Genomic DNA, 24,185 nt, shown 5'->3' with positions numbered 1-24,185 from the left:
AAACTCTGTGGATATTGGTCGCGAAAGCCTCCTTACGAGGTGTTCAACTGACCAAGAGGAAGTCCGCTGCAGTGGATGGTGGCGATGGCGCGAACGGGTCGTTGTGCAGGTGGCAACGTGGACTGTCGCAGGGAACGATCGTGATGGTGACGCCATTTGGAGGCCTTCATCCGCTGATGAGGCTTCAATGTTGCCCGTGCAAAAACCGCGAGGGCCAGAGAGGAGAGACTCTGGACTCTGGATCGGTGTTGATGTAAATACAGGCTTTAATATCTACATATATGTACAAAACATACACCGATTAAAGCTGATTTTATATTTTTGTGACGCTGTTGATGGTGGTGATGACAGTGATGATAATGTTGGTGACTGGTGATGGTGGTGGCAGTGGTGGTGTTGATGATTGTTGGCGGTGATGACAGTGGTGGTGGTGGTGATGGGGAGCGGTAGTGTAGCGGTGAGTGTGCTGCGCTACGAACCCAGTGGCCCGGGTTAGAATCCCGCTCAAGGCCAACACCAGTGATAGCAATTATCTGAACTGGTCCTGGGCATCCTCTAGGTCTACTCAGCCTCAAATTAGTAGCTGGTGCGGTGTGTAAACATCGCCACTGGGAAAATGGTCAGGTGTGGTGCTGGCCACCCACCTCCTCGTGTGCCGTGGCAGCCTTTCACAGGTGCTACCCGCTAACAGCACTTGCCCCAACAGTCTGTTAAGGTTATACGGGGGATCTTTATCCTTAATGGTGATGATGACCACAATCACCCAACCTGTTCAAATTAAGTTGTCTTCGCCACTACTGGTTCCGTTATTGCAGCTGGTGCCATTAATGCTGCTGCCACCACTGCTGTTGCTGCTTCAGCTGTTGCTGCTGTTGCTATGACTACTACTGCTGATGCTATCCGTGTTGTTGGTGCTGCTGCTGCTGCTGCTCCTGTTGGAAGTTGCTGCTCCATCTGCTGCTGTTGCTATTGCTATGGCTACTACTAATGCTGCTGCCTGTGATGCTCCTGCTCCTCTTGGAAGCTGCTGCTGTTGTTGCTGCTTCAACTACTACCACTGTTGTTACCACTGCTGCTGTTGCTTCAACTACTACTGCTGCCACTGTTACCGCTGCTGCTCCTGCTACGGTCATCTGCATCCTTCCTCTTCCTGTCCTCCCCCTCCTCCTCTTCTCCCCCCTCCAACCCCCCGCGGCGGCGCGCTAGCGATCGTAGCCGCGCGTCCCGCAGCTCCAGGCGGTAATCGTAGGCCGCGAGCGAAGGACGCTCCAGGCAGAGGGCAGCGTAGGCACCGCAGAGCCGCCCCACGCTGCGCACGCTCAGCTCCGCTGGCCTCTGCACCGGGCTCACGTCCCCCTCGCGCAGCATGCGCTGGGACAGCGACAGGCGCTCAGCCTGCGGGAACAGCAGCCTGGCGGGGGGAGGGGGAGAAGGTGGTGGTCACCGCATCGTCGCGTGGCGTTCTCAAGACGCGTTTCTGTGGCAGTCTGGAACGCTCATCGAGGTTGACAAACTAATTTCTTTAGAACTGCTTTTTGAGTGTAGTTTGTCCTTCCCCCACGGCACCTCCGATTAACACAGTTGGCTATGTACGGTGCGAAAAAAAATTCAAAACACAGACTCACAGTCACTCACCTACACACCCATTTCTCCGATGACCACGGTTGGCTACGTACAGTGCGAAAGAAGTTCAAAATACATAGATGCATAAAAAAAGTAACTTATCATTATCGGAGTTAGCCGGAGCGCCGCTGCCACTCACTAGACACCACGCAGGCAGTATTTCCTGCTACTCACTAGACATCACACAGGCAGTACTTCCTGCCACTCACTAGACACCACACAGGCAGTACTTCCTGTCACTCACTAGACACTACACAGGCAGTACTTCCTGCCACTCACTAGACACCGCACAGGCAGTACTTCCTGCCCCTCACTCGACGCTATGCAGGCAGTACTTCCTGCCCCTCACTAGACACCACACAGGCAGTACTTCCTGCAACTCACTAGACACCACACAAGCAGTACTTCCTGCCCCTCACTAGACACCACACAGGCAGTACTTCCTGCCCCTCACTAGACACCACACAGGCAGTACTTCCTGCAACTCACTAGACACCACATAGGCAGTACTTCCTGTCACTCACTAGACACCACACAAGCAGTACTTCCTGCTACTCACTAGACACCACACAGGCAGTACTTCCTGCCACTCACTAGACACCACACAGGCAGTACTTCCTGCTACTCATTAGACACCACACAGGCAGTACTTCCTGCTACTAGACACCACACAGGCAGTACTTTCTGCCACTCACTAGACACCACACAAGCGGTACTTCCTGTCACTCACTAGACACCACGCAGGCAGTACTTCCTGCCACTCACTAGACACTACACAGGCAGTACTTCCTGCCACTCACTAGACACTACACAGGCAGTACTTCCTGCCACTCACTAGACACTACACAGGCAGTACTTCCTGCTACTCACTAGACACCACACAGGCAGTACTTCCTGCTACTAGACACCACACAGGCAGTACTTCCTGCCACTCACTCGACGCCACGCAGGCAGTACTACCTGCCCCTCACTAGACACCACACAGGTAGTACTTCCTGCTACTAGACACCACACAGACAGTACTTCCTGCTACTCACTAGACACCACACAAACAGTACTTCCTGCCACTCACTAGACACCACGCAGGCAGAACTTCCTGTCACTCACTCGACGCCACGCAGGCAGTACTTCCTGCGGAACTGGAAGAGGCTGCGCACGACCTTCTCCACGAGCGGGAACGGCTGCTGGATGCGCGGGGTCACCAGCGGCTCCAGTGTCACCACCCCCACATCCACCTGGGGGTGGGGAGTGGGGGGGGCGGCAGAGGGGGTGAGGGGGGGAACCGCCCGTCAGTTCACATGCGGCACGGCGCCAACGACATCGCTGCTGCTGCTACGAGCGTTCACCTGGGAAGGCCTCTCCAAACCTCGCTACCCTTCCTTTCACAGGAGGGTCCCTGGCAAGTTTGTCACATTAGCGGGGGGGGGGGGGGGCGATGTTGATGCTGCGCACGTGTGTGTGTGATCGGGGGAGCGGTGGTGTAGTTGTTGGCGCGCTGCGCTACGAACCCGGCAACCCGAGTTCGGTTCCCGCTCACAGCCAACACCAGTGACGATTTTCTGAAATGGCCATGGGCCTCCCCGAGGTCGACTCAGCCTCAACTGAGTACCTGGTGCGGTGTGTAAACATCGCCAAAGGGGAGGCAAAGGCAGCCGCCCACCTCCTCGTGGGCCGTGCCGGCCTTCAAAGGTGCTCGCTAACAGCACTTGCCTCAACAGTCTGTTACAGGCTATACGGGGGATCTTTGTTTTTTTATCCCTATTCAGGGATTGCCAGGTAATTTTCATAATATTCATGGAAAAGGGCTTTTGGGTTAGATCGTGAAACGTGTCATTACCATGCCTCCACCCGACACAGCCAATCAGTAAGGTTTGTTACGTAAACAAAACGTGCCAATTAGTTACCAATTCAGCACACTGGTGTCTTGGAGAGTAAACCCACTGCAACATTTACAATTGCTGACGACAGCAAACAGAAGAACCGAGAGGAGACCCACGCAGAACAGGGAGCGACAGAGAGAGAGGAGAGAACTCACAAAACTCCACACAGAAAGCACTTGGCCTTTTGTGCATTATGGAAAACCATCAGCAGTTCCTTAACACATGCATGTTCAAATTATTTCGCACCGTACGTAGCCAACCGTGCTAATCGATGCACTGGGGTCGTCAGGAACTGCCGATGGCTTTTGCATAGTGCACACAAAGAGGCCGGGTGCGGTGTGTGCAAATTGTCTCTGTCATTGGCACAGCAGTAGGGTTTGTCCGGACCTGGGCGAGAGTCTAGGCCAGGGGGTCGGGTAACCTGCGGCGCCGGAGCCGCGCGCGGCTCTTTAAGGGTTCGCTGGTTGCCGTTATTTTTTAAGGACCGTCGTCTCGTATTCACCACATCGCATCGCAGCTCTTGAAATGTTGAGGTTCTTTTTCTCTAAATGGCTCCTCTGTTATTTTAGTTGCCGACCCCTGGTCTAAGATGACGATCACAACGATGACGATGACAACGATGACGATGACAACGACGACGATGATGACAACGACAACGACGACGACAATGATGATGACAATCATGACGATAATGACGACGACTACGAGTTTGATGGTGTTGATGTCGTCGACGATGACGATAAGCAGGAACTGGGGAGCCAGGGGCTCACCTTGGGCACGGGGATGAACGCGCTGCCAGGGATGACGAAGCGCAGCTTCACCGAGCTCAGGCTCTGCGCCATCACCGACAGGCGGCAGCGCTGGCTGCTGTGCACGCTCGCCACCAGCCGCTGTGCGCAACACACAAATACAAAGGTCCCCCCCCGTGTAGCCTTAACAGACCGTCGGGGCAAGCGCTGTTAGCGAGAAGCAGCTAACAGCGCTTCTCGCTAATGGGGATGGGTGGCCAGCACCGCGCTCGGCCTCCTTCGTCTCCCCGGTGGCGATGTTTACACACCGCGTGCACCAGGTACTCATGAAAGGCCGAGGGGACCTAGGGGAGGTCCAGGACCCGTTGAGATATTTGCCGGCGAACTCGGGTCACCATGGTTCGGAGCGCAGCGTGCCAAGCTGCCACGCCACCGACCTCGCCCCACGCATGCAACACGCGTAGACGCACGCACGCACGTCATCGGCCACGCTCTATCCACTGCCGGACTTAAGGTCCGCCCTACGCCGATGCGTGTCCCTTGCGGCGGTCCCCCGCGATGCCACGGCGACCGATTCTGTTCGGAGACAACAAGGGGCGGCCCGGGGGCGTGGCGACCACACCACACCACGCCACCTTCGCGCGCTGTGCCACTCTTACCAGGCGCTGGCTAACAGCAGCTTAGCTCCAGCAGTGTTGGACTGGCGCTGAGAGACGAAATGGATCAGGGATCACATGCTATACAAAACTATATTTTTAACTATTTTTTATTTTGCCAGGTAAGGCCCCATTGAGCTGTTTAGCTCTTTTTCAGAAAAGACATGGCTATCACAAATGAAAGCTCAACCAAGCGGCTTATCATCATCACGTGGAAATTCATAGCAGCCAAATACTCTCAAAGTGTGATGTTGATTCTAAATGCGGAGGTGAAAACCGGAGGACCCGGAGAAAAATCTACGCGACCACGGGGAGAGAGACACATCGCAAACTCAAAACATACAGCAGGCGTCGTCAGATTCGGGATCGAACCTACGACCTCCTGCATACCAGGTAAGGTAGATAACATCGCCTAGACACCGTAATCATGACGAGAGAGAAAAATGCAAACTCCAAATATACAGCAGCAGGTATCGTCAGGGTCGGGATCGAACCCATGACCTCCTGCATACCAGGTGAAGGAGTTAACATCTCCTTGTCACCGCGCCCGCTCCCTCACCACCCCATGCAAATTAGAGGCGGTCACATGGATGATGAAGAAAGGCAAGTGGGCTTAGACAAGATGCCATCACGGTGAGAAGGGGATGATGGCCGATGGGCGGCACTGCTGCGGGAACGGCAGCCAAAGGAAAGGCAAACGCTCCCCAGAGGACAGCGTGGAATTCGCGCGGACTCTAGACCAGTGGTTCTTAACCTTGTTGGAGGTACCGAACCCCACCAGTTTCATATGCGCATTCACCGAACCCCTCTTTAGTGAAAAATAAAATGTGATTTTTTTCAAATTCAAGACGTAGATATGTTTTTTACTGGTACACAAAATGAGCCGTGCATGAACATTACCTTGTTCAAAGAATAAAACCAACACAATGCATAAACTCACAACAAATTACATACCTGGAAATCAATGTGACTTCTGCTGTTGCCTTTGAGAGATCAGTTCAGATATGCGTGGCTTCACCTTGGCAAGTGCCACTCTCATGTCATTTTCACAGCAAAGTCTGTTCCTTTTCTTCGTTTTTATGTCCAGCATCCTCGAAAAGGATTGCTCACAAAGATATGTTGTAACAAATGGTATAAAAAAATCGAGGGCTTTCTTAGCAATAACTGGATACTTGTTCATTTGTCGACACCAAAACGTTGAGAGCGTTGTTGTTCTGAAGAGTTGCTGTTGAACCTGGCTCTGCTGAATTTCAATGATTTCGTCGAGGAATTCATCATTGACATCTGCTGTTTCAACAGCAAACGTGAACGGCTGTCTCACCTATGCTGGATATGACTCTCTTGTAGGGAAATATCCGTCGAGAGACTTTGCAAGCTCATCTAAGTGCGTGGCAATTGTTTGCTTCAGTTCCGTGGATACAGAAATATCTCCGATTCCAGACACATCTTCGATCTTTCTTGCACAGTCGTCCAGAAGCGGGAAGTTTGCGAAGTTATTGTTCTCTGTTCGTCGTTTCCATAACGGTAGCTTTTTTTTAAAAGCCTTCAGGTGTTCTTCTGCTTCCATGATATTGACTCCACCACCCTGCATCTGCTGATTGAGATGATTGAGAGCTGCGAATATATCAGCCATGTACGCTAAAATGAGAATGAACTCAGGATTTTTGAAGCAATCTGCATGGCAGTGTTGGTGCTCTTGCAAAAACAGGGCTAATTCCACACGCATGGCAAAAACACGATTCAGAACCTGTCCCCGGGATAACCACCGAATATTAGAATGGAGCAGAAGTACCTCAAATTCAGAGCCCATTTCTTTACACAGCTCACTGAAGATGCGGTGCCTCAGAGCACTTTTTCGCACATAGTTCACACATTCCACCACAGTTTTTAATACTTCTGCCATTTTTGGAGGTAAGGTTTTTGTTGCCAACGCATGCCTGTGCAGAATACAATGCGTCACAATGATGTGTGGTGCATCGGCCTTTACTAGCGCACCAAAACCAGACTTTCTTCCCAGCATGACTGGAGCTCCGTCCGTACAAACTGCAGAAACCATATCCCATGAAAGATTGTTGTCTCTGAAGAAGTCATCCACAAGCTTCTTCACATCGGCTGCCTTCGTTGTTGTTGTAAGAGGCTTACAAAATAAAAACTCTTCTTTTATCATGTCGTCTTTCACATAGCGTACAAAAACAGCAAGCTGGCTTAGATCAGAAACGTCTGTGGTTTCGTCGAGTTGAAGGCTGAATTTTGCCGGGCTTGAAATCAGATCCGCGACTACTTGAGCCAAGATGTCTTTACTCATGTCTTCTATTCTGTCACTGACGGTGTCATTTGAAAGGGGAATTTGGGATAATTTACCTTCGGCCGCTGTTCCGAGTATCAGATTCGCCATCTTTAATGCAGCTGGTTTCACAAGTGTTTCACCAATGGTGTGTGGCTTGCCCTGCTTTGCGATCAGGTAAGCAACTTCGTACGATGCTGTCAGGATCGGTTTGTTAACAGGTACAAATCCAAGAGCAGGCAGAGTGGCCCTTTCATCGAATCTGGCTCTCTTCACCCTGAATTCAGCAAGTGTTGTGTTCTTGTATTCCCCGTCTCCATGCAGCTTCAAGAAGTGTTCCTTTAGTTTTGCCGGTGCAAGACTAGAGTTGCTCAACTTGGCGTTGCAAATCATGCAGATAGGACGCTCACTCCCATCACGTTCCGTGATACATGAGAATCCATGTTGTACATATTCGTCCGACCACTTTCTTCTTTTGCCCGACATAGTTAGTATGGATAAAATATTAAAGAAATCACACGACGTACGACAACAACAGTCACACGTTGACTACTGAGTACGCACTAAATTCCCCGCAGCGCTGATTGGCCAAGCAGTGTAGCATGATCATCTGCAGCCAGTGATGGCCAAGCGGGCCGTGTGTGTCATCACAAATTTACACAATAATTCAAGTGTGTCCGGACCTCCGTGGCGGGGGCTCTGCCGAACCCCTGAGATCGACTCACCGAACCCCTGGGGTTCGATCGAACCCAGGTTAAGAACCACTGCTCTAGACGTTGCCAGACGCTGAATAAACGCAACTGAACAAATGCCCCCGTCCCCATGTCAGATGTACACCTACTCCAACCCTCATAACGCCCCACGGAAGGCATCCGCAGACCTCGCAGAACTTACAGGCTGCACGCCGGCTAACATAGAAGCATACATGTTACAACTATGAAGCCCGCGATGCGTTTGTGACGGGCTTGCGAGTTGTTTCGCTGACGTAAAAATAAAAACAATAAAAAACATACATTTTGATTTAAAGCTTTCGTGACTGCAGGGATTCATATTATTGATTCTTTCGGTAAAGTCACGTAGAAGGGAAACAATAAAATAATAAAAATATAAAACATTAAAATTCTCACGACGTTTCGACAGCAACACAAGCAATCATCATCAGGTGTGAAAACCACAGGTAAAGAATTTTTTTTCTGAACAAATGCCAAAAGAACCAAGAATATAAAAAAACATACAATTTAAAAACTATTTTAAAAAAAACAGTCACTCAGAACCAGGGAGCTCCCCACCTCGGCCACTTCTTTCTGGAAGGTGAGCGTGAGTCGGGTCCTGCCGTAGGAGAAGGGCCCGCTGCGATTGGCCATGCACTCGAGCCAATCGATGACGAGCGCGGTGGAGACGCTGAAGGGCAGGTTGCCGATGATGTGGATGTTGGGAGGATCTGGGAAAAGTCGGAGGATCGGAATTTTTTTCTCTGGGCCGGGAGGAGGAGCAGTGCATGTCCTCATGAGCTACAGAAGCTCTCCATGGGGTCAGCGAGTTTGCAAGAACCGACAATGCAAAACAAACACGATAGGATCAGTGGAAGGTATAGCAAAGGTAAGCGAGTCACTTAAAAAATAGAAATGCAAATTAAACTAAACTTTATTTTCCGGGAAAAGCCCTACTGAGCTATTAAGTTTATTTTTCAGAAGCAACCTGGCGATCCCCAATGACAGATCAATGAAGTGGCGTATCGTCGAGTGGAAATTTACAGCATCCAAAAATAATCTAAACGCACGTTTCTAATGGAGTAGGGGGGATTCTAAGTCCCTCGGGGAATCAAAGTTTGAGGGTTTAAAAGTTTGAGGATTTAAAAGAAAGCTGTCTATGGTGTGGGCCAATCAGTTTCAAAGACAATGCATCATATATTATCAGAGCATGTTTTTTGTTTGCATGATCACCACAAGTACGTATGGTTAATGCAGACAGGATTCCGTGAAAGGGGTAAAACCTATTGTTATTAAGGATTTAAAGAGTCGATCGGATCGAGTTGCCCGACTAACATTTCGGCCGAGCAAAGTCAGAGGAGCAGAATCTTTCTCTCGGCCCAGGAGGAGGGCAGAATCTCCTGGTGAGCTATGAGGCTCTTTGTTTAATCATCACGGATGTCAAGCAAGGGGGCACAAGGGGGTCAGAACGTTAAAAACAATACAACACCATAGGAGTGCAACATATTATAAAAGGCAAAGCGAGTCACTCTAATATATAGAAAGTATACGAGGTGCAAATTGCACGATACATTCCTGCTGATTTGTCAAAGCATGGGCAAGGTAGCCAAACAACAACAAGAGACCCACACCAAGACAACACCACACAGTAGTCCCTTAATTAAATTGGACATTAAACTTTACCTATCGATAAGGGGGCAAGGATTAAAGTTGGAAATCACATTTGCAAGTTGCTGCTTAAACTAATTGTATTATTTTACCAGGTAAGGCCCACTGAGCTACATAGCTATTTCAGACGCCACATGGCCATCATAAATGATAGCTCAACGAAGTGGCTTATCACGTTGACATATATAGCAGCCAAATACTCTCAACGCGTGCAAATTCATAAATGAGAGAAAAACTGGAGGAACCGGAGAAAAATCCACGCAACCACGGGGAGAGAGACACGTAAACTCTAAATATACAGCAGCGGGCGTCAGGGTCGGGATCGAATCCACGACCTCCTGTATACCAGGCGAGGGAGGTAACATCTCCTAGCCACTGAGACGCCCAAGTCAAGAGTGCAGCACAAGAGAGAGGGGGGAGAGAGGGGGGACAGAGGGGGGAGAGAGGGGGGAGAGAGGGGGGAGAGAGGGGGGAGGGAGGGGTGAGAGAGGGGTGAGAGAGGGGTGAGAGAGGGGTGAGAGAGGGGTGAGAGAGGAGGGAGAGAGGGGGGAGAGAGGGGGGAGAGAGGGAGGATAGAGGGGGAGAGTGGGGAGAGAGTTGGGAGAGAGTGGGGAGAGAGGAGGGAGGGAGATAGGTAGGAGAGAGAGAGGGGGAAGCTGTCTTCACATCTCGTGTGCCACCACCACCACCACCACCCTCGCACACTTCTGTTCCCCACCACCAAAGAAGCTACATTTGTGCTCCATGCCGAAGCCTCATTCACACCTCGTAATCTGTTACTGCTGCTGCTGGGCACGGCACGGACTCGACCATGGTTGGACTCCCGCTGCTGCTGCTGCTGCCACGTGGGGTGGAGCACCCAGCTCCCTCCTCACTGTTTCACCGAAGAGGATTCGGAGTGAAGCGGCAGCAGGAGTCGGGGTGATGACTGATGATCCAGCACTGATTCACTCCACTCGCTCATTCACCGGCGGTCAGTTGCCTCCCAATCACTCTTCTAGCGCTACTACCATGCTACTACCATGGCTACTGTTCCTGTTAACTTGGCTCACCGATTCCGTGTTGAGGACTCGGTCGACCAGACACTGACTGTTTAGCCCCGTCTATACCGTGGTGTGTTCAACCATCACACTGCAGGTCACAACACACATTCATTCACCCACCCACTCACCACACTGCAGATCACAACTCCTCACTCACTCACTACACTGCAGGTCACAACACACATTCACTCACCCACCCACTCACCACACTGCAGGTCACAACAACATACTCACTCACCCACTCACCACAATGCAGGTCTCAAGAAGACACCCACCCACCGTTCCTTCCCGTGTCTCCCCATTCCTTCCCGTGTCTCCCCGTTCCTCCCCGTGTCTTCCCGTTCCTCCCCGTGTCTCCCCGTTCCTCCCCGTGTCTCCCCGTGTCTCCCTGTACCTTTCCGAGTCTCCCCGTTCCTCCCCGTGTCTCCCGTTCCTCCCCGTGTCTCCCCGTTCCTCCCCGTGTCTCCCCGTGTCTCCCCGTTCCTTCTCGTGTCTCCCCGTTCCTCCCCGTGTCTCCCCGTGTCTCCCCGTTCCTTCTCGTGTCTCCCCGTTTGTCCCCGTGTCTACCCGTGTCTCCCCGTTCCTTCCCGTCTCTCCCCGTTCCTTCCCATGTCTCCCCGTGTCTCCCCGTGTCTCCCTGTTCCTTCCTGTGTCTCCCTGTTCCTCCCCGTTCCTTCCCGTCTCTCCCCGTTCCTTCCCATGTCTCCCCGTGTCTCCCCGTGTCTCCCTGTTCCTTCCTGTGTCTCCCTGTTCCTCCCCGTTCCTTCCCGTCTCTCCCTGTTCCTTCCCGTGTCTCCCCATTCCTCCCCGTGTCTCCCCGTGTCTTCCCGTTCCTTCCCGTCTCTCCCCGTTCCTTCCCGTGTCTCCCTGTTCCTCCCCGTTCCTTCCTGTGTCTCTTTTCCCCCCCTCACTCGTCTCCTTCCGTTTCTCCCACGGTCCCCGTTTCGTCTCACCCTCATCCCATCTGCATCTCAGGGACTCTGGGAAGGAGTTGTCCAGGGGGTATGTGAGGACGTCCCCCAACACCACCTCCATCCGCCCGGGAGCCGCCTCCGACAGCAGCTGAGGAGAGGAAACACACGGGGGAAACATGCGGAGGAAACACACGGGGGAAAAAAGCGGTACACGGCAACAGTGTCGACGATCAGCAACCGAGGAGAGGCACAGCAGCAGCCGGTCACGGCCAACATGGATGACGATGTATGTCTGTGTGTACGTTGAACTTCGATTCACACCGTACGTAGCCAACAGCGCTTATCGCAGGTGCGAGGGGAAGGACAACAAACTAAACACTAAAAACAGTAAAAAAAAGTTTTCAATCTAGATGATGATGTAAAAGTGCAAAGCTTCAGTGGCTTCCTAATATCGGAAGAGCGTTCGTGAGGGCCGCAGAAGTGCATCTGAAAGCACGCGACGCGGTGACCGTCTTTGTACATGTACTACTGTTGAACCAACCGTGCTAATCTGAGGATGTGTGTGTGTGTAAGTGACTATGTAAGCACGGTTGGTTACTACACACATTCAGCCATCCTGTGATTATCATGGTTGGCTACATACGGTGCGAAACAAGTTCAACGCACATACCAAACCAGAGCTCCTGAGAGCAGAGGTTCAAGCCCTAGGTCTGGGTGTCTGTACGTCTCAATGGTTTGGTCAGGGAGAGTAGTTTTGAGCCATAATTCTGGGTGTAACTCTATAAGGAGGTGAATTTCTTCAGAACTGCTTTTTGTGTTTAGTTTGTTGTCCTTCCCCTGAACCTCCGATTAGCACGTCTGGCTACGTATGGTGCAAAATAAGTTCAACGTACACACACAGACTCACATAGTCACTCACCCACACACTCGGCCATCCTACAATTAGCACGGTTGGCTACGTACGGTGCGGAAGAAGGCCAACGTACATTTACGAATATAAACTATTTTTACTTTACCAAGTAAGGCCCACTGAGCTAAATAGCGTTTTTCAGAAGCAACCTGGCCACAAATGATAGCTCAACAAAATGGCTTATCATGTGGACATTTATAGCAGCCAAATACTCTAAAAGCATGTTTCTAAATGTGGAGGGAAAAACCAGCGGACCTGGAGAAATATCCACGCAACCAAGGGGAGAGAGAGAGACACACACTCCAAATATACAGCAGGTGTCAGGGTCGGGATCGAACCCTCGACCTCCTGTATACCAGGCGAGGGAGTTAACATCTCATGTTGGAGTCACTTTGGCCCTGATAAACACCGCCCCCTACTGCAAACACTTGGGCAGTAACCCCCCTCTCCCCAACCCCCACCCACCAATATAAGCAAACCTGTCAACCCCTTATCAGTGCCCTACCTTATTACAGGGCAATTCAGACCTTATTGGTCACCCCATGCTCTTATAAATGTCAACGTTCATCCTACAAAGTCCCATCACAAGGGAGAACTACAAACACATTGCCAAAAATATTTGTGTTGCCCATATTGAAACGGCTGTATGCCGTATGGACGTGAAAACTCAATTTCCCTGTACAAGAATACGGGGTAAACTGTATGGGTTGACAGGTATGCAATATCTATGTATCTCTATGGGACTTTATGTATCTCTGTAGGTCCCTATGTATCTCTGTGGGTCTCGATGTATCTCTATGTATCTCTATGGGTCTCCATTTACTCAATTTCCCTGTACAAGAATACAGGGTAAACCGTACGGGTTGACACGGTATGCAAAAGTCACAGTTCTACGTTCGCCACACTGCCCGTGAGCCTGCCAGTTTTTTTTGGGGGTTAGAGTGCGTAAATATATAAATGTGTCGTTAAATCTGCCACCACCTGACACAGCCAATTAGTACGGTTTGTCACGTGAACAGAACATGCCAATTGGTTAAGAGTACAGCACACCAGTAGTGTGTTGGAGAGCAAAGCCACAACTTTTACAATCTGAGCACGACGTTTCGCCAAGAATTACAACCGGCATCATCAGGCGACAGCAACATTTGTAGAGAAATCCTCCTGTTGTGTCCGTTCAACAACAACGACGACGACGAGGTTCGCCCACCAAGGAGGCGCCGCTTCTTGGTCCACAGCTCCACTCGTCGCCGACTCCCATCCCTGTGCAATCCATTGCCCCGCCCGTCCCCCCCGCCCCCAACGGCTCGCTCACCCGCAGGCTTGGCAGGAAGCGAGGGTCCTTCTCGATGGCCAGGACGCGGGCGGCGCCACGCTCCAGGATGGCGCGGGTGAGGCTGCCCGGGCCGGGACCCACCTCGCACACGTAGGCGTCGCGCAGCGAGCCCGACTGCCGCACGATCTTGTCTGTTTTTGAGCGGCAGCGGCGGCAGCAGTGGCCGCAGCAATCGCAGCAGCAGCAGACAGAGCAGCAGACACAGCAACAGCAGTCACAGCAGCAGCAGCAGTCACAGCAGCAGCAGTAGACAGAACAGTAGCAGAGGCAGAAACAGCAGCAGAAAATTAGCAGCAGCAGCAAAGAGAGCAGCAGTAGCACCGGCAGCCACAGCATTGGGAGCAGCATCATCAGTCATAGCAACAGCAGTAGACAGAGCAGCAACAGCAGTGGCAGAAACAGCAGCAGCAGATCAGCAGTAGCAGCAGCAGTGGCAGCAGTGGAGCAGCAGCAGTCACAGCAGCAGCAGGAGCAGCAGGTTCAGCAGGCACACCACATTGATGTCAGCACAGCATTTGTGCCACGCTAGGGAATAATAGTAATCATTATTTAAATGTAAAGAGTCGTTCACACCAATCACAGATTAAAACACCGCAGCAGAAATTGTAATGGGCAGTTTTGGCACAGAGGCGCGGAAAAGCAGATGGGCGAGTGAGCAAAAAGGCAGCCAGAACCGGCGCCAACAACTGCCCAAGCTCTGTCGTCCTATATCGTCGGCCTTTTGACCAGAGGTCGCCAACCTGCGGCACCGCGGCCGCATGCGGCTCTTTAAGTGACCGGCTTCGTGACCGTTATTTATTAAGAACCTCCGGCTTCTATTCCATAAGAAATGTAAATTGTTTTAAAGTAGCGAATTACAGGCATGCATTGTCACCGGATCTGAGTACGTGTGCAAAATGTGGAATTGATTGGACACCGGGAAGAGGACGAAATTTTGATTACAAGATTTGACCACGACAAACAGAGGAATCAAGTTAAATAAAACCGTTGAAAAAGCCTCTTGTTGTTGTTTTGGTTGCTGACCCACACTCCACCCGGGGCTGGGGTGCACGTCGAGGCATGAGGGGGAGTGGGGAAACGCACGCAGACCGGAAACGCGCCACGATAGACGCAGCGGCCTTGTTTGGCAAAAACGTTGTTGAAATGGCGATTATCGCAGCTCATTTTGGTGTTACATTAAGTGGATTATTTACAGAAATGTAATCTCCCTCATATACCTACCCATGAGCAAACACAGTAAACTCCTAGTTTCATTGTCCAAACATATACATTTAACCAGGCACACAGATGCACACAGATGCACACCCACCCACCTGCCCACTCACCCAATCAATCACCCAATAACTCACTTAATTACTCACCCACTCACGCAACCACCCACTCACGCAACCACCCACTCACGCAACCACCCACTCACGCAACCACCCACTCACGCAACCACCAACTAACGCAACCACCCACTCACGCAACCACACACTCACGCAACCACCCACTCACGCAACCACACACTCACCCACCTACTTATACACTCACCCACCTACTTATACACTCACCCACTCACTCACTCACCCACCCACTCACCCACCCACCCACTCACCCACCCACCCACTCACCCACCCACCCACCCACTCACCCACCCACCCACCCACTCACCCGCCCACCCACCCACCCACCCGCCCACCCACTCACCCACCCGCCCACCCACTCACCCACCCGCCCACCCACTCACCCACCCACCCGCCCACCCACTCACCCACCCGCCCACCCACTCACCCACCCGCCCACCCACTCACCCACCCGCCCACCCACTCACCCACCCGCCCACCCACTCACCCGCCCGCCCACCCACCCACTCACCCACCCACCCACTCACCCACCTACCCACCCACCCACTCACCCACCCACCCACCCACTCACCCACCCACCCACCCACTCACCCACCCACCCACCCACCCACTCACTCACCCACCCACCCACTCACTCACTCACCCACCCACCCACTCACCCACCCACTCACTCACTCACTCACCCACCCACCCACTCACCCACCCACCCACTCACTCACCCACCCACTCACCCACCAACCCACCCACTCACTCACCCACCCACCCACTCACCCACCCACCCATCCACTCACCCACCCACCCATCCACCCACCCACTCACCCATCCACCCACCCACTCACCCATCCACCCACCCACTCACCCATCCACCCACCCACTCACCCATCCACCCACCCACCCACCCATCCACCCACCCACTCACCCATCCACCCACCCACTCACCCATCCACCCACCCACTCACCCATCCACCCACTCACCCATCCACCCACCCACTCACCCATCCACCCACCCACTCACCCATCCACCCACCCACTCACCCATCCACCCACCCACTCACCCATCCACCCACCCACTCACCCATCCACGCACCCACCCACCCACGCAATCACCCACCCACGCAATCACCCACCCACGCAATCACCCACCCACGCAATCACCCACCCACGCAATCACCCACTCACCCACCTACTAATACAATCACCCACTCATTCACTCACTCACACAATTACCCACTCACACAATCACCCACTCACACAATCACCCACTCACACAATCACCCACTCACACAATCACCCACTTACACAATCACCCACTCACACAATCACCCACTCACACAATCACCCACTCACACAATCACCCACTCACACAATCACCCACTCACACAATCACCACTCACTCACACAATCACCAATCACTCACACAATCACCACTCACTCATACAATCACCCACTCACCCAATCACACACTCACTCAACCACTCACTCACACAATCGCCCACTTACACACACAATTACCCACTCACCCACCTACAATCACCCACTCACTCACACAATGACCCACTCACCCAATTACACAATCACCCACTCACCCAATCACCCACTCACACAGTCACACAATCACCCACTCACACAATCACCCACTCACACAATCACCCACTCACACAATCACCACTCACTCACACAATCACCCACTCACCCAATCACACAATCACCCAATCACACACTCACTCACCCACTCACTCACACAATCGCCCACTTACACACACAATTACCCACTCACCCACCTACAATCACCCACTAATTCACCCACTCACTCACACAATGACCCACTCACTCACACAATGACCCACTCACCCAATTACACAATGACCCACTCACCCAATTACCCAATCACCCACTCAGTCACACAATCACCCACTCACCCACCCACTCACTCATCCACTCACCCACTCACACAATCATCCACTCACCCAATTACTCATCCACCCACTCACTCACACAATTGGTCCCTGTCCGTGTTTAACCCCCTTCTTGGTGGGGGGGGGGGGGTCGTGTACCGGACAGGCGCTGGTTGAGCAGGAAGTTCTGCGAGAGCTGCTTCTGCGCGCGCAGGTTGTACACGCGGATGATCTCGCCGATGGTGGGCAGCGGCGGTAGGCGCAGGCCGGCGCTGGCTGCCATCGCGTCGCCGGCTCGCAACGTCCCCCGCACGCGACCTGTCCAGATGACGGCCACGAAAGCACCGCGGTCATCAAACGCGAGCGAGGTTCGGTGATTTTGTTTTAGCTGCTGGTCTCATCTGTAGCGGGGGGGGGGGGGGGTCACGGGTGACTCTCTTAGAGACGACCCATGGGCGGGAGAGGGGAACTCGAGCGTGAAGCTGCGGTGAAGCTGCGGTGCCCCTGCGGGACTTGAACCCGGTCAAAAACTAAAACGTGCCGAAGCGAGGGTCATTGCAACAAAACGCGGAGACACAAGCCGTAGTTTAAAGGAATATTTCGGACGTGGAGATGTGTTTTTTCCCCTCGCTTATTTACTGTTAGTTTAATATGCAGGCTTTCGCGACAAATATTATCCATAAGAGGTTTTTGGGTTACAGCGCGCAATTATAAATGTGTAATTAAACCCACGTAATAGGCTTTCGCGACCAATATTACCCACGAGGTGTTTTTTGGAGGGTTAGATCGCGTAAGTATATAAATGTGGTCGTTAAATATGCCACCACCCCGACACAGCCAGTCAGTAAGGTTTGTCACGTAAACAGAACGTGCACAATTAGTTACTAGTTCAGCACTAACCGGTTGTGTGTTGGAGAGTAAACCCACTACAACATTTACAATTCGACGTTTTGGCGGTAATTACAACAACCAGTCTCGTCAGGCTCTACTGCTAGTCAAACACTTCTGGGGACAAACGTGCCCTGTTGGAAAGCGTGAATGGAATCCATGCATCGTGCGTGATTACCCCCACCCAAACTCGTTTTTGCAATCACGGCCGACACTCAGATTTTGTGTCTCCCAACTCAAACGAGCCACGGGCAATGCCGACCCAAGAGCGTTGAAATTCCACATTCCTATGGCAGGGAAAGCATGTCTAAGCACTGTAGAAGACACAGCAGCAGACACTCGGCATGACAGCGACTAAAAAAACTAAACACAATGATGTGGCAAGATAATAAAATGAATGCTCAAAGCCGTTTGCCGAATTCAACTAAACGTTGACGAAATAGAAGTGTGCAGATGCATTTTTAGGCGTGTATTTAAAAATGGCTGCAGACTGAGAGATCCTGAGATGTCATGGGGGAGAGTTCCAGGGTCTGCGGGCTGCGACACAACGAACAGCTCGGTCGCCCAGAGACTGAAGCCTCTATGACCTGGGAACGCAGGGAATACCTGCATCCCCAGAACTTAAGAGGCCTTCAAGGCGACTTGTGGGTGAAGATACCACTACTGCGACGCAGAGGTCGAACCCAGGCCCTCATACCTTGCCGGCACATGTTGCCCTGACACGGGGTCACGGCCCTGACACGGGCAGTCTGGATGCGTCGGGTTTAGCTCAGTCGGCGTTTAAATTTAACCAATATTTCTTCTTCTCATTCTCAATACCAGGTCATCCCTGTCTCGGCATGGCTGCGACCAGCTCCACTCCGCAACGTGCCGTTTAGGGAGTTCATTTCATCATTACCGCCGTCATCATCACCGCCATCATCATTATCATGGTGGTGGCGGTGGTGTCATAGCATTCTTACCCACTTAACCCGTATCGGGTAAACCAGCGCCCCCCTCTCCGTCTCTATGTCGCGGGAGCGAGCGGTGACCAGAACAACCGACAGGAAATATTTCTGGACGCTTGCTTCTTTCAAGTTCTTGGCAGCTTATAATTTAAAGCGGATCCACCAGCACATTCTTGGACCTCTGGGCTCATTCCACAACTACCCTTTTCAACCAAAAATGAATGCTTGTTCGGTCGTAAAGCAGCCAGCTCGATTGATGATCCAGCACTCACCGATTCGCTCCAGCAGCCCGCTCACTGCCAGTCAGTCGGCCTCCTTATCACTCTGCTATCGCTACTGTCTTGATTTTACTGTTTCCACGAACTTCCAGTCATTGCTTCCTCCACCCATATTGAGGACACGGTCTCTACCAGACGCTCACCGTTTCAGGTCATCCACCACAAGGTGTTCAACCACCACCCTGGTTTTACAAGAATTAATAAAAGTGTAAAAGTATAACGCAAAGTACAAAGATGTACAAAAATTTGCCACAAATTAGGAATTGAACAACAATCGGTGGGGGATCATAATAATAATGAAAACATATATATAAAATATCTATTCATATATTTATAAGTATGGAATGCATCTCGAATGTGCGTTGTCATCCTAACTGGACACATGGTTAAATAAAAACACCCGCCGTTAGATAAGGAAAGCAGTGTGCAATTGTTAAATGAAAGACATTGTTCACTTGATGAAAGCCATTGGCCGAAATGTAACCTAGTTAAAAAAGAGACATTTATTTTCCCATTTTACGGAAATTATTGACGAGAGTGTAGATCTTTTGCGAGTTGTGCTCGTGCACTACTGGCAACGCAGTATCGCGCGTGTTTTCAGAATCTTCGATTTAGACTGCAAGAATTCTACGAGCTACAAAGCTCTTTTTTTGCATGTCCAGCATGGGCACGGACGGCCGGGAGAGCAACGTAACACGTTGTTCAAATGGGCCACTCAGGTCAGAGACCAGGAATTGACAACTGTCCCGTGGGATCAGAGCCGATTTTTGTTCAGTTGATGACGTATTAAGGACAGCAACTTCTGTGAGAAAAAAATACTTTATAGCTGATCAGATTCCTCCTGCAGTATAATTTAATAGATTAGTCAACTTTCCCTCTACGACAGAAAATGTTTTCCAGCTGTTCAGGGATAACCCCACCTTCCCTTCCATACCTGTCAACCCCCTTATCAGTGCCCTACCTTATTACAGACCAATTCAGACCTTTTTGGTCACCCAGTGCCCCTTATAAATCTCAACGTTCATCCTACAAAGTCCCATCACAAGGGAGAAACACAAATAGACAAAAAAAAGTTTTGGCCCGCATTGAAATGGCTGTTTGCCATATGGATCTGAAAACTCAATTTCCCTGTACAAGGATACGGGGTAAACATATGGGTTGACAGGTATGCTGATGGGACACGCGGTGTCAAATCCGGCTGAGAGTGTTGCTTTTGTTGAATCAAATCTGCTGTAATTATGCACTTACATGGGGCCGATGAGCTGTGTAGCTATACACTACACACTACTTCTTAACATTTTAACACCTGTATTATTGTCAGAAAGGGTAAAACCTATTATTTTCATACTTTAATACTGGCAAAAAGGTGCCATTTTGTAGCTGCTCACCCCGAGCTATAACTGCCCTGATAGTGGCATTGTCTTTGTGCTGTTCAACTTTTGGCATTCTCTGATCTGACACTGGTGACACAAGGCCATAAAGAAGGCTTCCGTCTCTGTTCTGACTCTTGATTACTGTCAACTCGCCCTCTACGACAGAAAACATTTCCAGCTGTTCAAATATAACCTCGCCTTCTCTTCCATACCTGTCAACCCTTTATCAGTGCCCTACCTTATTACAGACCAATTCAGACCTTATTGGTCACCCCCTGCCCCTTATAAATCTCAACGTTTATCCTACAAATAGACATGTATTTGCCCGTATTGAAACGGCTGTACGCCGTATGGACCTGAAAACTAAATTACCCGTACAAGAATACGGAGTAAACCGTGTGAGTTGACAGGTACGACGACTCCTCTGACTGATGCCAACTACGGCCCGATTTATTTACAATTCTGCTTCCAAATCAACGAGCTTTGATTTGCCCAGAGCGCGCGTGTTTACGCGGATAGAGCAATGGGCAAATCCACAAGGCATCCTGTTCATACCACACGGTTTGCTGTCATTAAACGTCGTGCTTTAATTAAGGATGCGAGCTGAGCCGGAAACCTCTGATGATGAGATCCTGGGTTCGAATCCTGGCAGCCGCCTGTTATTAAGCCGGGTTCTTAATTGCAGTGGAGGAGATGGTCTCGGCCCAGTCACCAATGACTCGCATAGAGACAAATAGGCTCACATAGAGACCAATACACTCGCATAGAGACCCATGGGACTTACATAGACTGAGCCGCGATTAAACCGGGTTACCAATTAATGTACGTAAACTAATGTTAAAATTGGTTCCGCAATTATTGTGGTCAAAAATCGAGCTCTGAGAATTAAAAAGACCGGTTTGTCGTGTGACGAACATTCCAGTACTCTTCATATGGCAGAGTGGGGAGGAAATTACCGCCCTCTGCCGTGTAGACCAGAGGTCAACTTGAAGCCATTTCGGAGGCAGCTCTGTGATATCCACTTCTGCGGTCCGTTCTCTTGACACGGCTGGCATCACACTGCTCGAAAGCGAGAGCTCGGACTGGATCCTCAACTCTCATTGTCATCACGCGAATAGCCACAATCGGGGTGCAACTGTAGACACGTATAAAATATATATACAGTATTTATATTTTTGTTCCCTGGGCAAGGCCCCACTGAGCTGTGTAAGCTCTTCTTCAGAAGACACCTGGCCATCGCAAATGATAACTCGGCGAAGTGGGCTTAGCATGTGGACATTTATAGCAGCCAAATACTCTAAAACACACGTGGATTCTAAATGTGGATTATCATGTGGGAATTTATAGCGGCCAAATACTGTACTCTAAACGCATGTTGATTCTAAATGTGGTTTATCATCACGTGAAAATGTATAGCAGCCACATACTCTAAATGTGTATCATGTGGAAATGTATAGCAAATACTCTAAACGCGTGTTGTTGATTCTGAATGTGAAGGGCAAACCCAGAAGTCCCGGTAAAAAATCCACGCGACCACGGGGAGAGAGAGACGCAAACTCCAAACATACAGCAGGCGTCGTCAGGTTCTGGGATCGAACCTATAACCTCTTGTACACCAGGCGAGGGGAGTTAACATATTATAGAAAATTAAGGACACCGCAGTTGAATAACAACCACGATTATATAAAAGGAACCTTGCGTGAAGTGACCCAAGCGAGAAGCGTGTTCATCACAGCTCGCACTCAGGCGGAGGCAACAACAGCAGCACCACCACCACAGGGCCCACTGTTGGGGCCGCGCTGTGAGCGAGTGGCAACAGCAGCAGCGCCTGTGAAGGCCGGCACTGTGGAACACGTGGTGGGTCGGTGGATGGCCAGCACCACGCCCGGGCCACCTTTGTCTCCCCAGTGGCGATATTTGTACGTACCGCACGAGGTAGGCATTTGAGGTCGAGTCGACCTAGGGAAGGAGGCCCAGGATCCGGTTCAGATAATCGTCACCGGTGTTGGCCGTGAGCGGGAAATCGAACTGGGGTCGCCGGGTTCCGTAGCGCGGCATCGCGCTGACCGCTGCACCACCCCCCCCCCCACTCTGCACCACCCCCCCACTCTGCACCCCCCCCCCACTCTGCACCCCCCCCCCACTCTGCACCCCCCCCCCACTCTGCACCTCCCCCCCCCACTCTGCACCTCCCCCCCCCCACTCTGCACCCCCCCCACTCTGCACCCCCCCCCCCCACTCTGCACCCCCCCCCCAACCTGCATCCCCCCCACTCTGCACCACACTACCGCACTGTACACTTCAACACGTGGCGTAGATAGCAACGTGCTCGTGAAGGGGCACCCCCCGCCACCACCGCCACACCACCACCGCCACACCACACCACCCCCGCCCACCACACCACCCCCGCCACCACATCACTGTCAAAACAAAACTTCCATGTTCAAATCGTCTAACTAAACTAAACTATAAAAAAACTCGCTCGTTCGTCCGTTCGCCACTAACAAGCCTCCCTCCGGCCGTATCTGTAACTGAGTTGGAGTCCAGGCGCTCCACACGCACCCCCCCCCCCCTTGCTTCAACTCACTGTAGTAGCCACCACGTGCGTCAGCCTTGTGCCCTCAGCGCTGGCGGCACGGGGTCACGTGCCTGACAATCCGGCGGCGTCCACCAACCCAACCACCAGCCACCACAACTTCCACCTCTTCCAATCGAATACCACCACCAGCCACAACAACTTCCACCTCTTCCAATCGAACACTCGGTAGCTGGGGGCCGCTCCGATTGGTTACTGTGGCATCACGTGCCACATCGCGAAAGTCTCCCCCTCCCCCTTACAAAGATGTACGCTGTGTGCCGTCGCCATCTTTGTAAGGGAAACTCAAGCCAAACGAAATGTTTTTTTTATTTTTATTTAAAGCTTTCGTGACTGCAGGGATTCATATTCTTGGTTCTTTGTTTTATATTTTTATTATTTTATTGTTTCCCTTCTACGTGACTTTACCGAAAGAACCAAGAATATGTGTTTTTTAAAGTGTATAACTCCGAGTAAATAACCCACGGTTGCTAGGAGATGTTAACTACCTCTTCTGGTTTACAGGAGGTTCGTTGGTTGGATCCCTGACCCTGACCGCCTGTTGTATACAGTACATTGTTTAAAGTATCCCCCTTACAAAGATGTACGCTCGTGGACCGTCGCCATCTTTGCAGGGGAACTCTAAAGGTAGATATATTTAGTTTTTTTTAAGTTTATAACCCCGAGTAAATAACCCACGGTGGCTAGGAGATGTTAACTGCGTCGTCTGGTATACAGGAGGGCGTGGGTTCGATCCCGACCCTGACGCCTGCTGCTGCTGCTGCTCTATATTTGGAGTTTGCGTGTCTCTCTCTCATCATCATCACGGTGGCTATGAGATGTTAACTACCTCGCCTGGTATGCAGGAGGGCGTGGGTTTGACCCCGACCCTGACGCCTGCTGCTGCTCTATATTTGGAGTTTGCGTGTCTCTCTCCCCGTGGTCGCGTGGATTTTTCTCCGGGCCCTCCGGGTTTTCCTTCCCAAATTTGGAATCAAAGTCACCGTGTGTTTTGAGTTGTTTGGCTGCTGCTATGAATATCCACTCGATGATGAGAAGCCCACTTCGTTGATGTTCTCATTTGTGACAGCCACGTCGCTTCTGCAACAACAA

At 51.3% G+C, this 24,185-nt stretch overlaps 1 protein-coding gene across 3 annotated transcripts; it reads right to left on the bottom strand.

Annotated features, from left to right (window-relative positions):
- Nucleotides 1–246: 246 nt before the first annotated feature.
- Nucleotides 247–23,266, bottom strand: TFB1M (transcription factor B1, mitochondrial). 3 transcript variants are annotated; one of them, XM_032976769.2, is made up of 8 exons: nucleotides 23,085–23,266; nucleotides 17,171–17,329; nucleotides 13,750–13,901; nucleotides 11,567–11,675; nucleotides 8,482–8,633; nucleotides 4,274–4,393; nucleotides 2,731–2,858; nucleotides 247–1,411 (listed from the first exon to the last, which is right to left on the bottom strand). In XM_032976769.2, exons 2-8 carry the CDS (start codon nucleotides 17,292–17,294, stop codon nucleotides 1,084–1,086), a joined length of 1,113 nt encoding a protein of 370 aa, XP_032832660.2. In that variant the 5' UTR covers nucleotides 17,295–17,329; nucleotides 23,085–23,266; the 3' UTR covers nucleotides 247–1,083. The 3 variants fall into 3 exon arrangements, with proteins under 3 accessions (XP_032832660.2, XP_032832659.2, XP_075909474.1); XM_032976768.2 differs by lacking the exon at nucleotides 23,085–23,266 and adding an exon at nucleotides 22,425–22,570; XM_076053359.1 differs by lacking the exon at nucleotides 23,085–23,266 and adding an exon at nucleotides 22,192–22,332.
- Nucleotides 23,267–24,185: the final 919 nt, after the last annotated feature.

The sequence above is a fragment of the Petromyzon marinus genome, chromosome 60 (assembly GCF_048934315.1).
Source record: "Petromyzon marinus isolate PM22_M1 ecotype Great Lakes invasive population chromosome 60, UKy_Petmar_22M1.pri1.0, whole genome shotgun sequence".
NCBI classification, from domain to species: domain Eukaryota; kingdom Metazoa; phylum Chordata; class Hyperoartia; order Petromyzontiformes; family Petromyzontidae; genus Petromyzon; species Petromyzon marinus.
Note: the sequence above shows the minus strand (reverse complement) of the source record. Positions and strands in the feature narration are given on the sequence as shown.

Excerpts from the sequence above, each read along its gene's own strand:
- TFB1M (XM_032976768.2), bottom strand. Across the intron at positions 8,634-11,566 it reads GAGATGCAGATGGGATGAGG|ATCCTCCCAACATCCACATC; the intron begins GTGAGACGAAAC and ends GACTTTTCCCAG. Across the intron at positions 4,394-8,481 it reads TCCAGAAAGAAGTGGCCGAG|CGGCTGGTGGCGAGCGTGCA; the intron begins GTGGGGAGCTCC and ends TGTTGCGCACAG.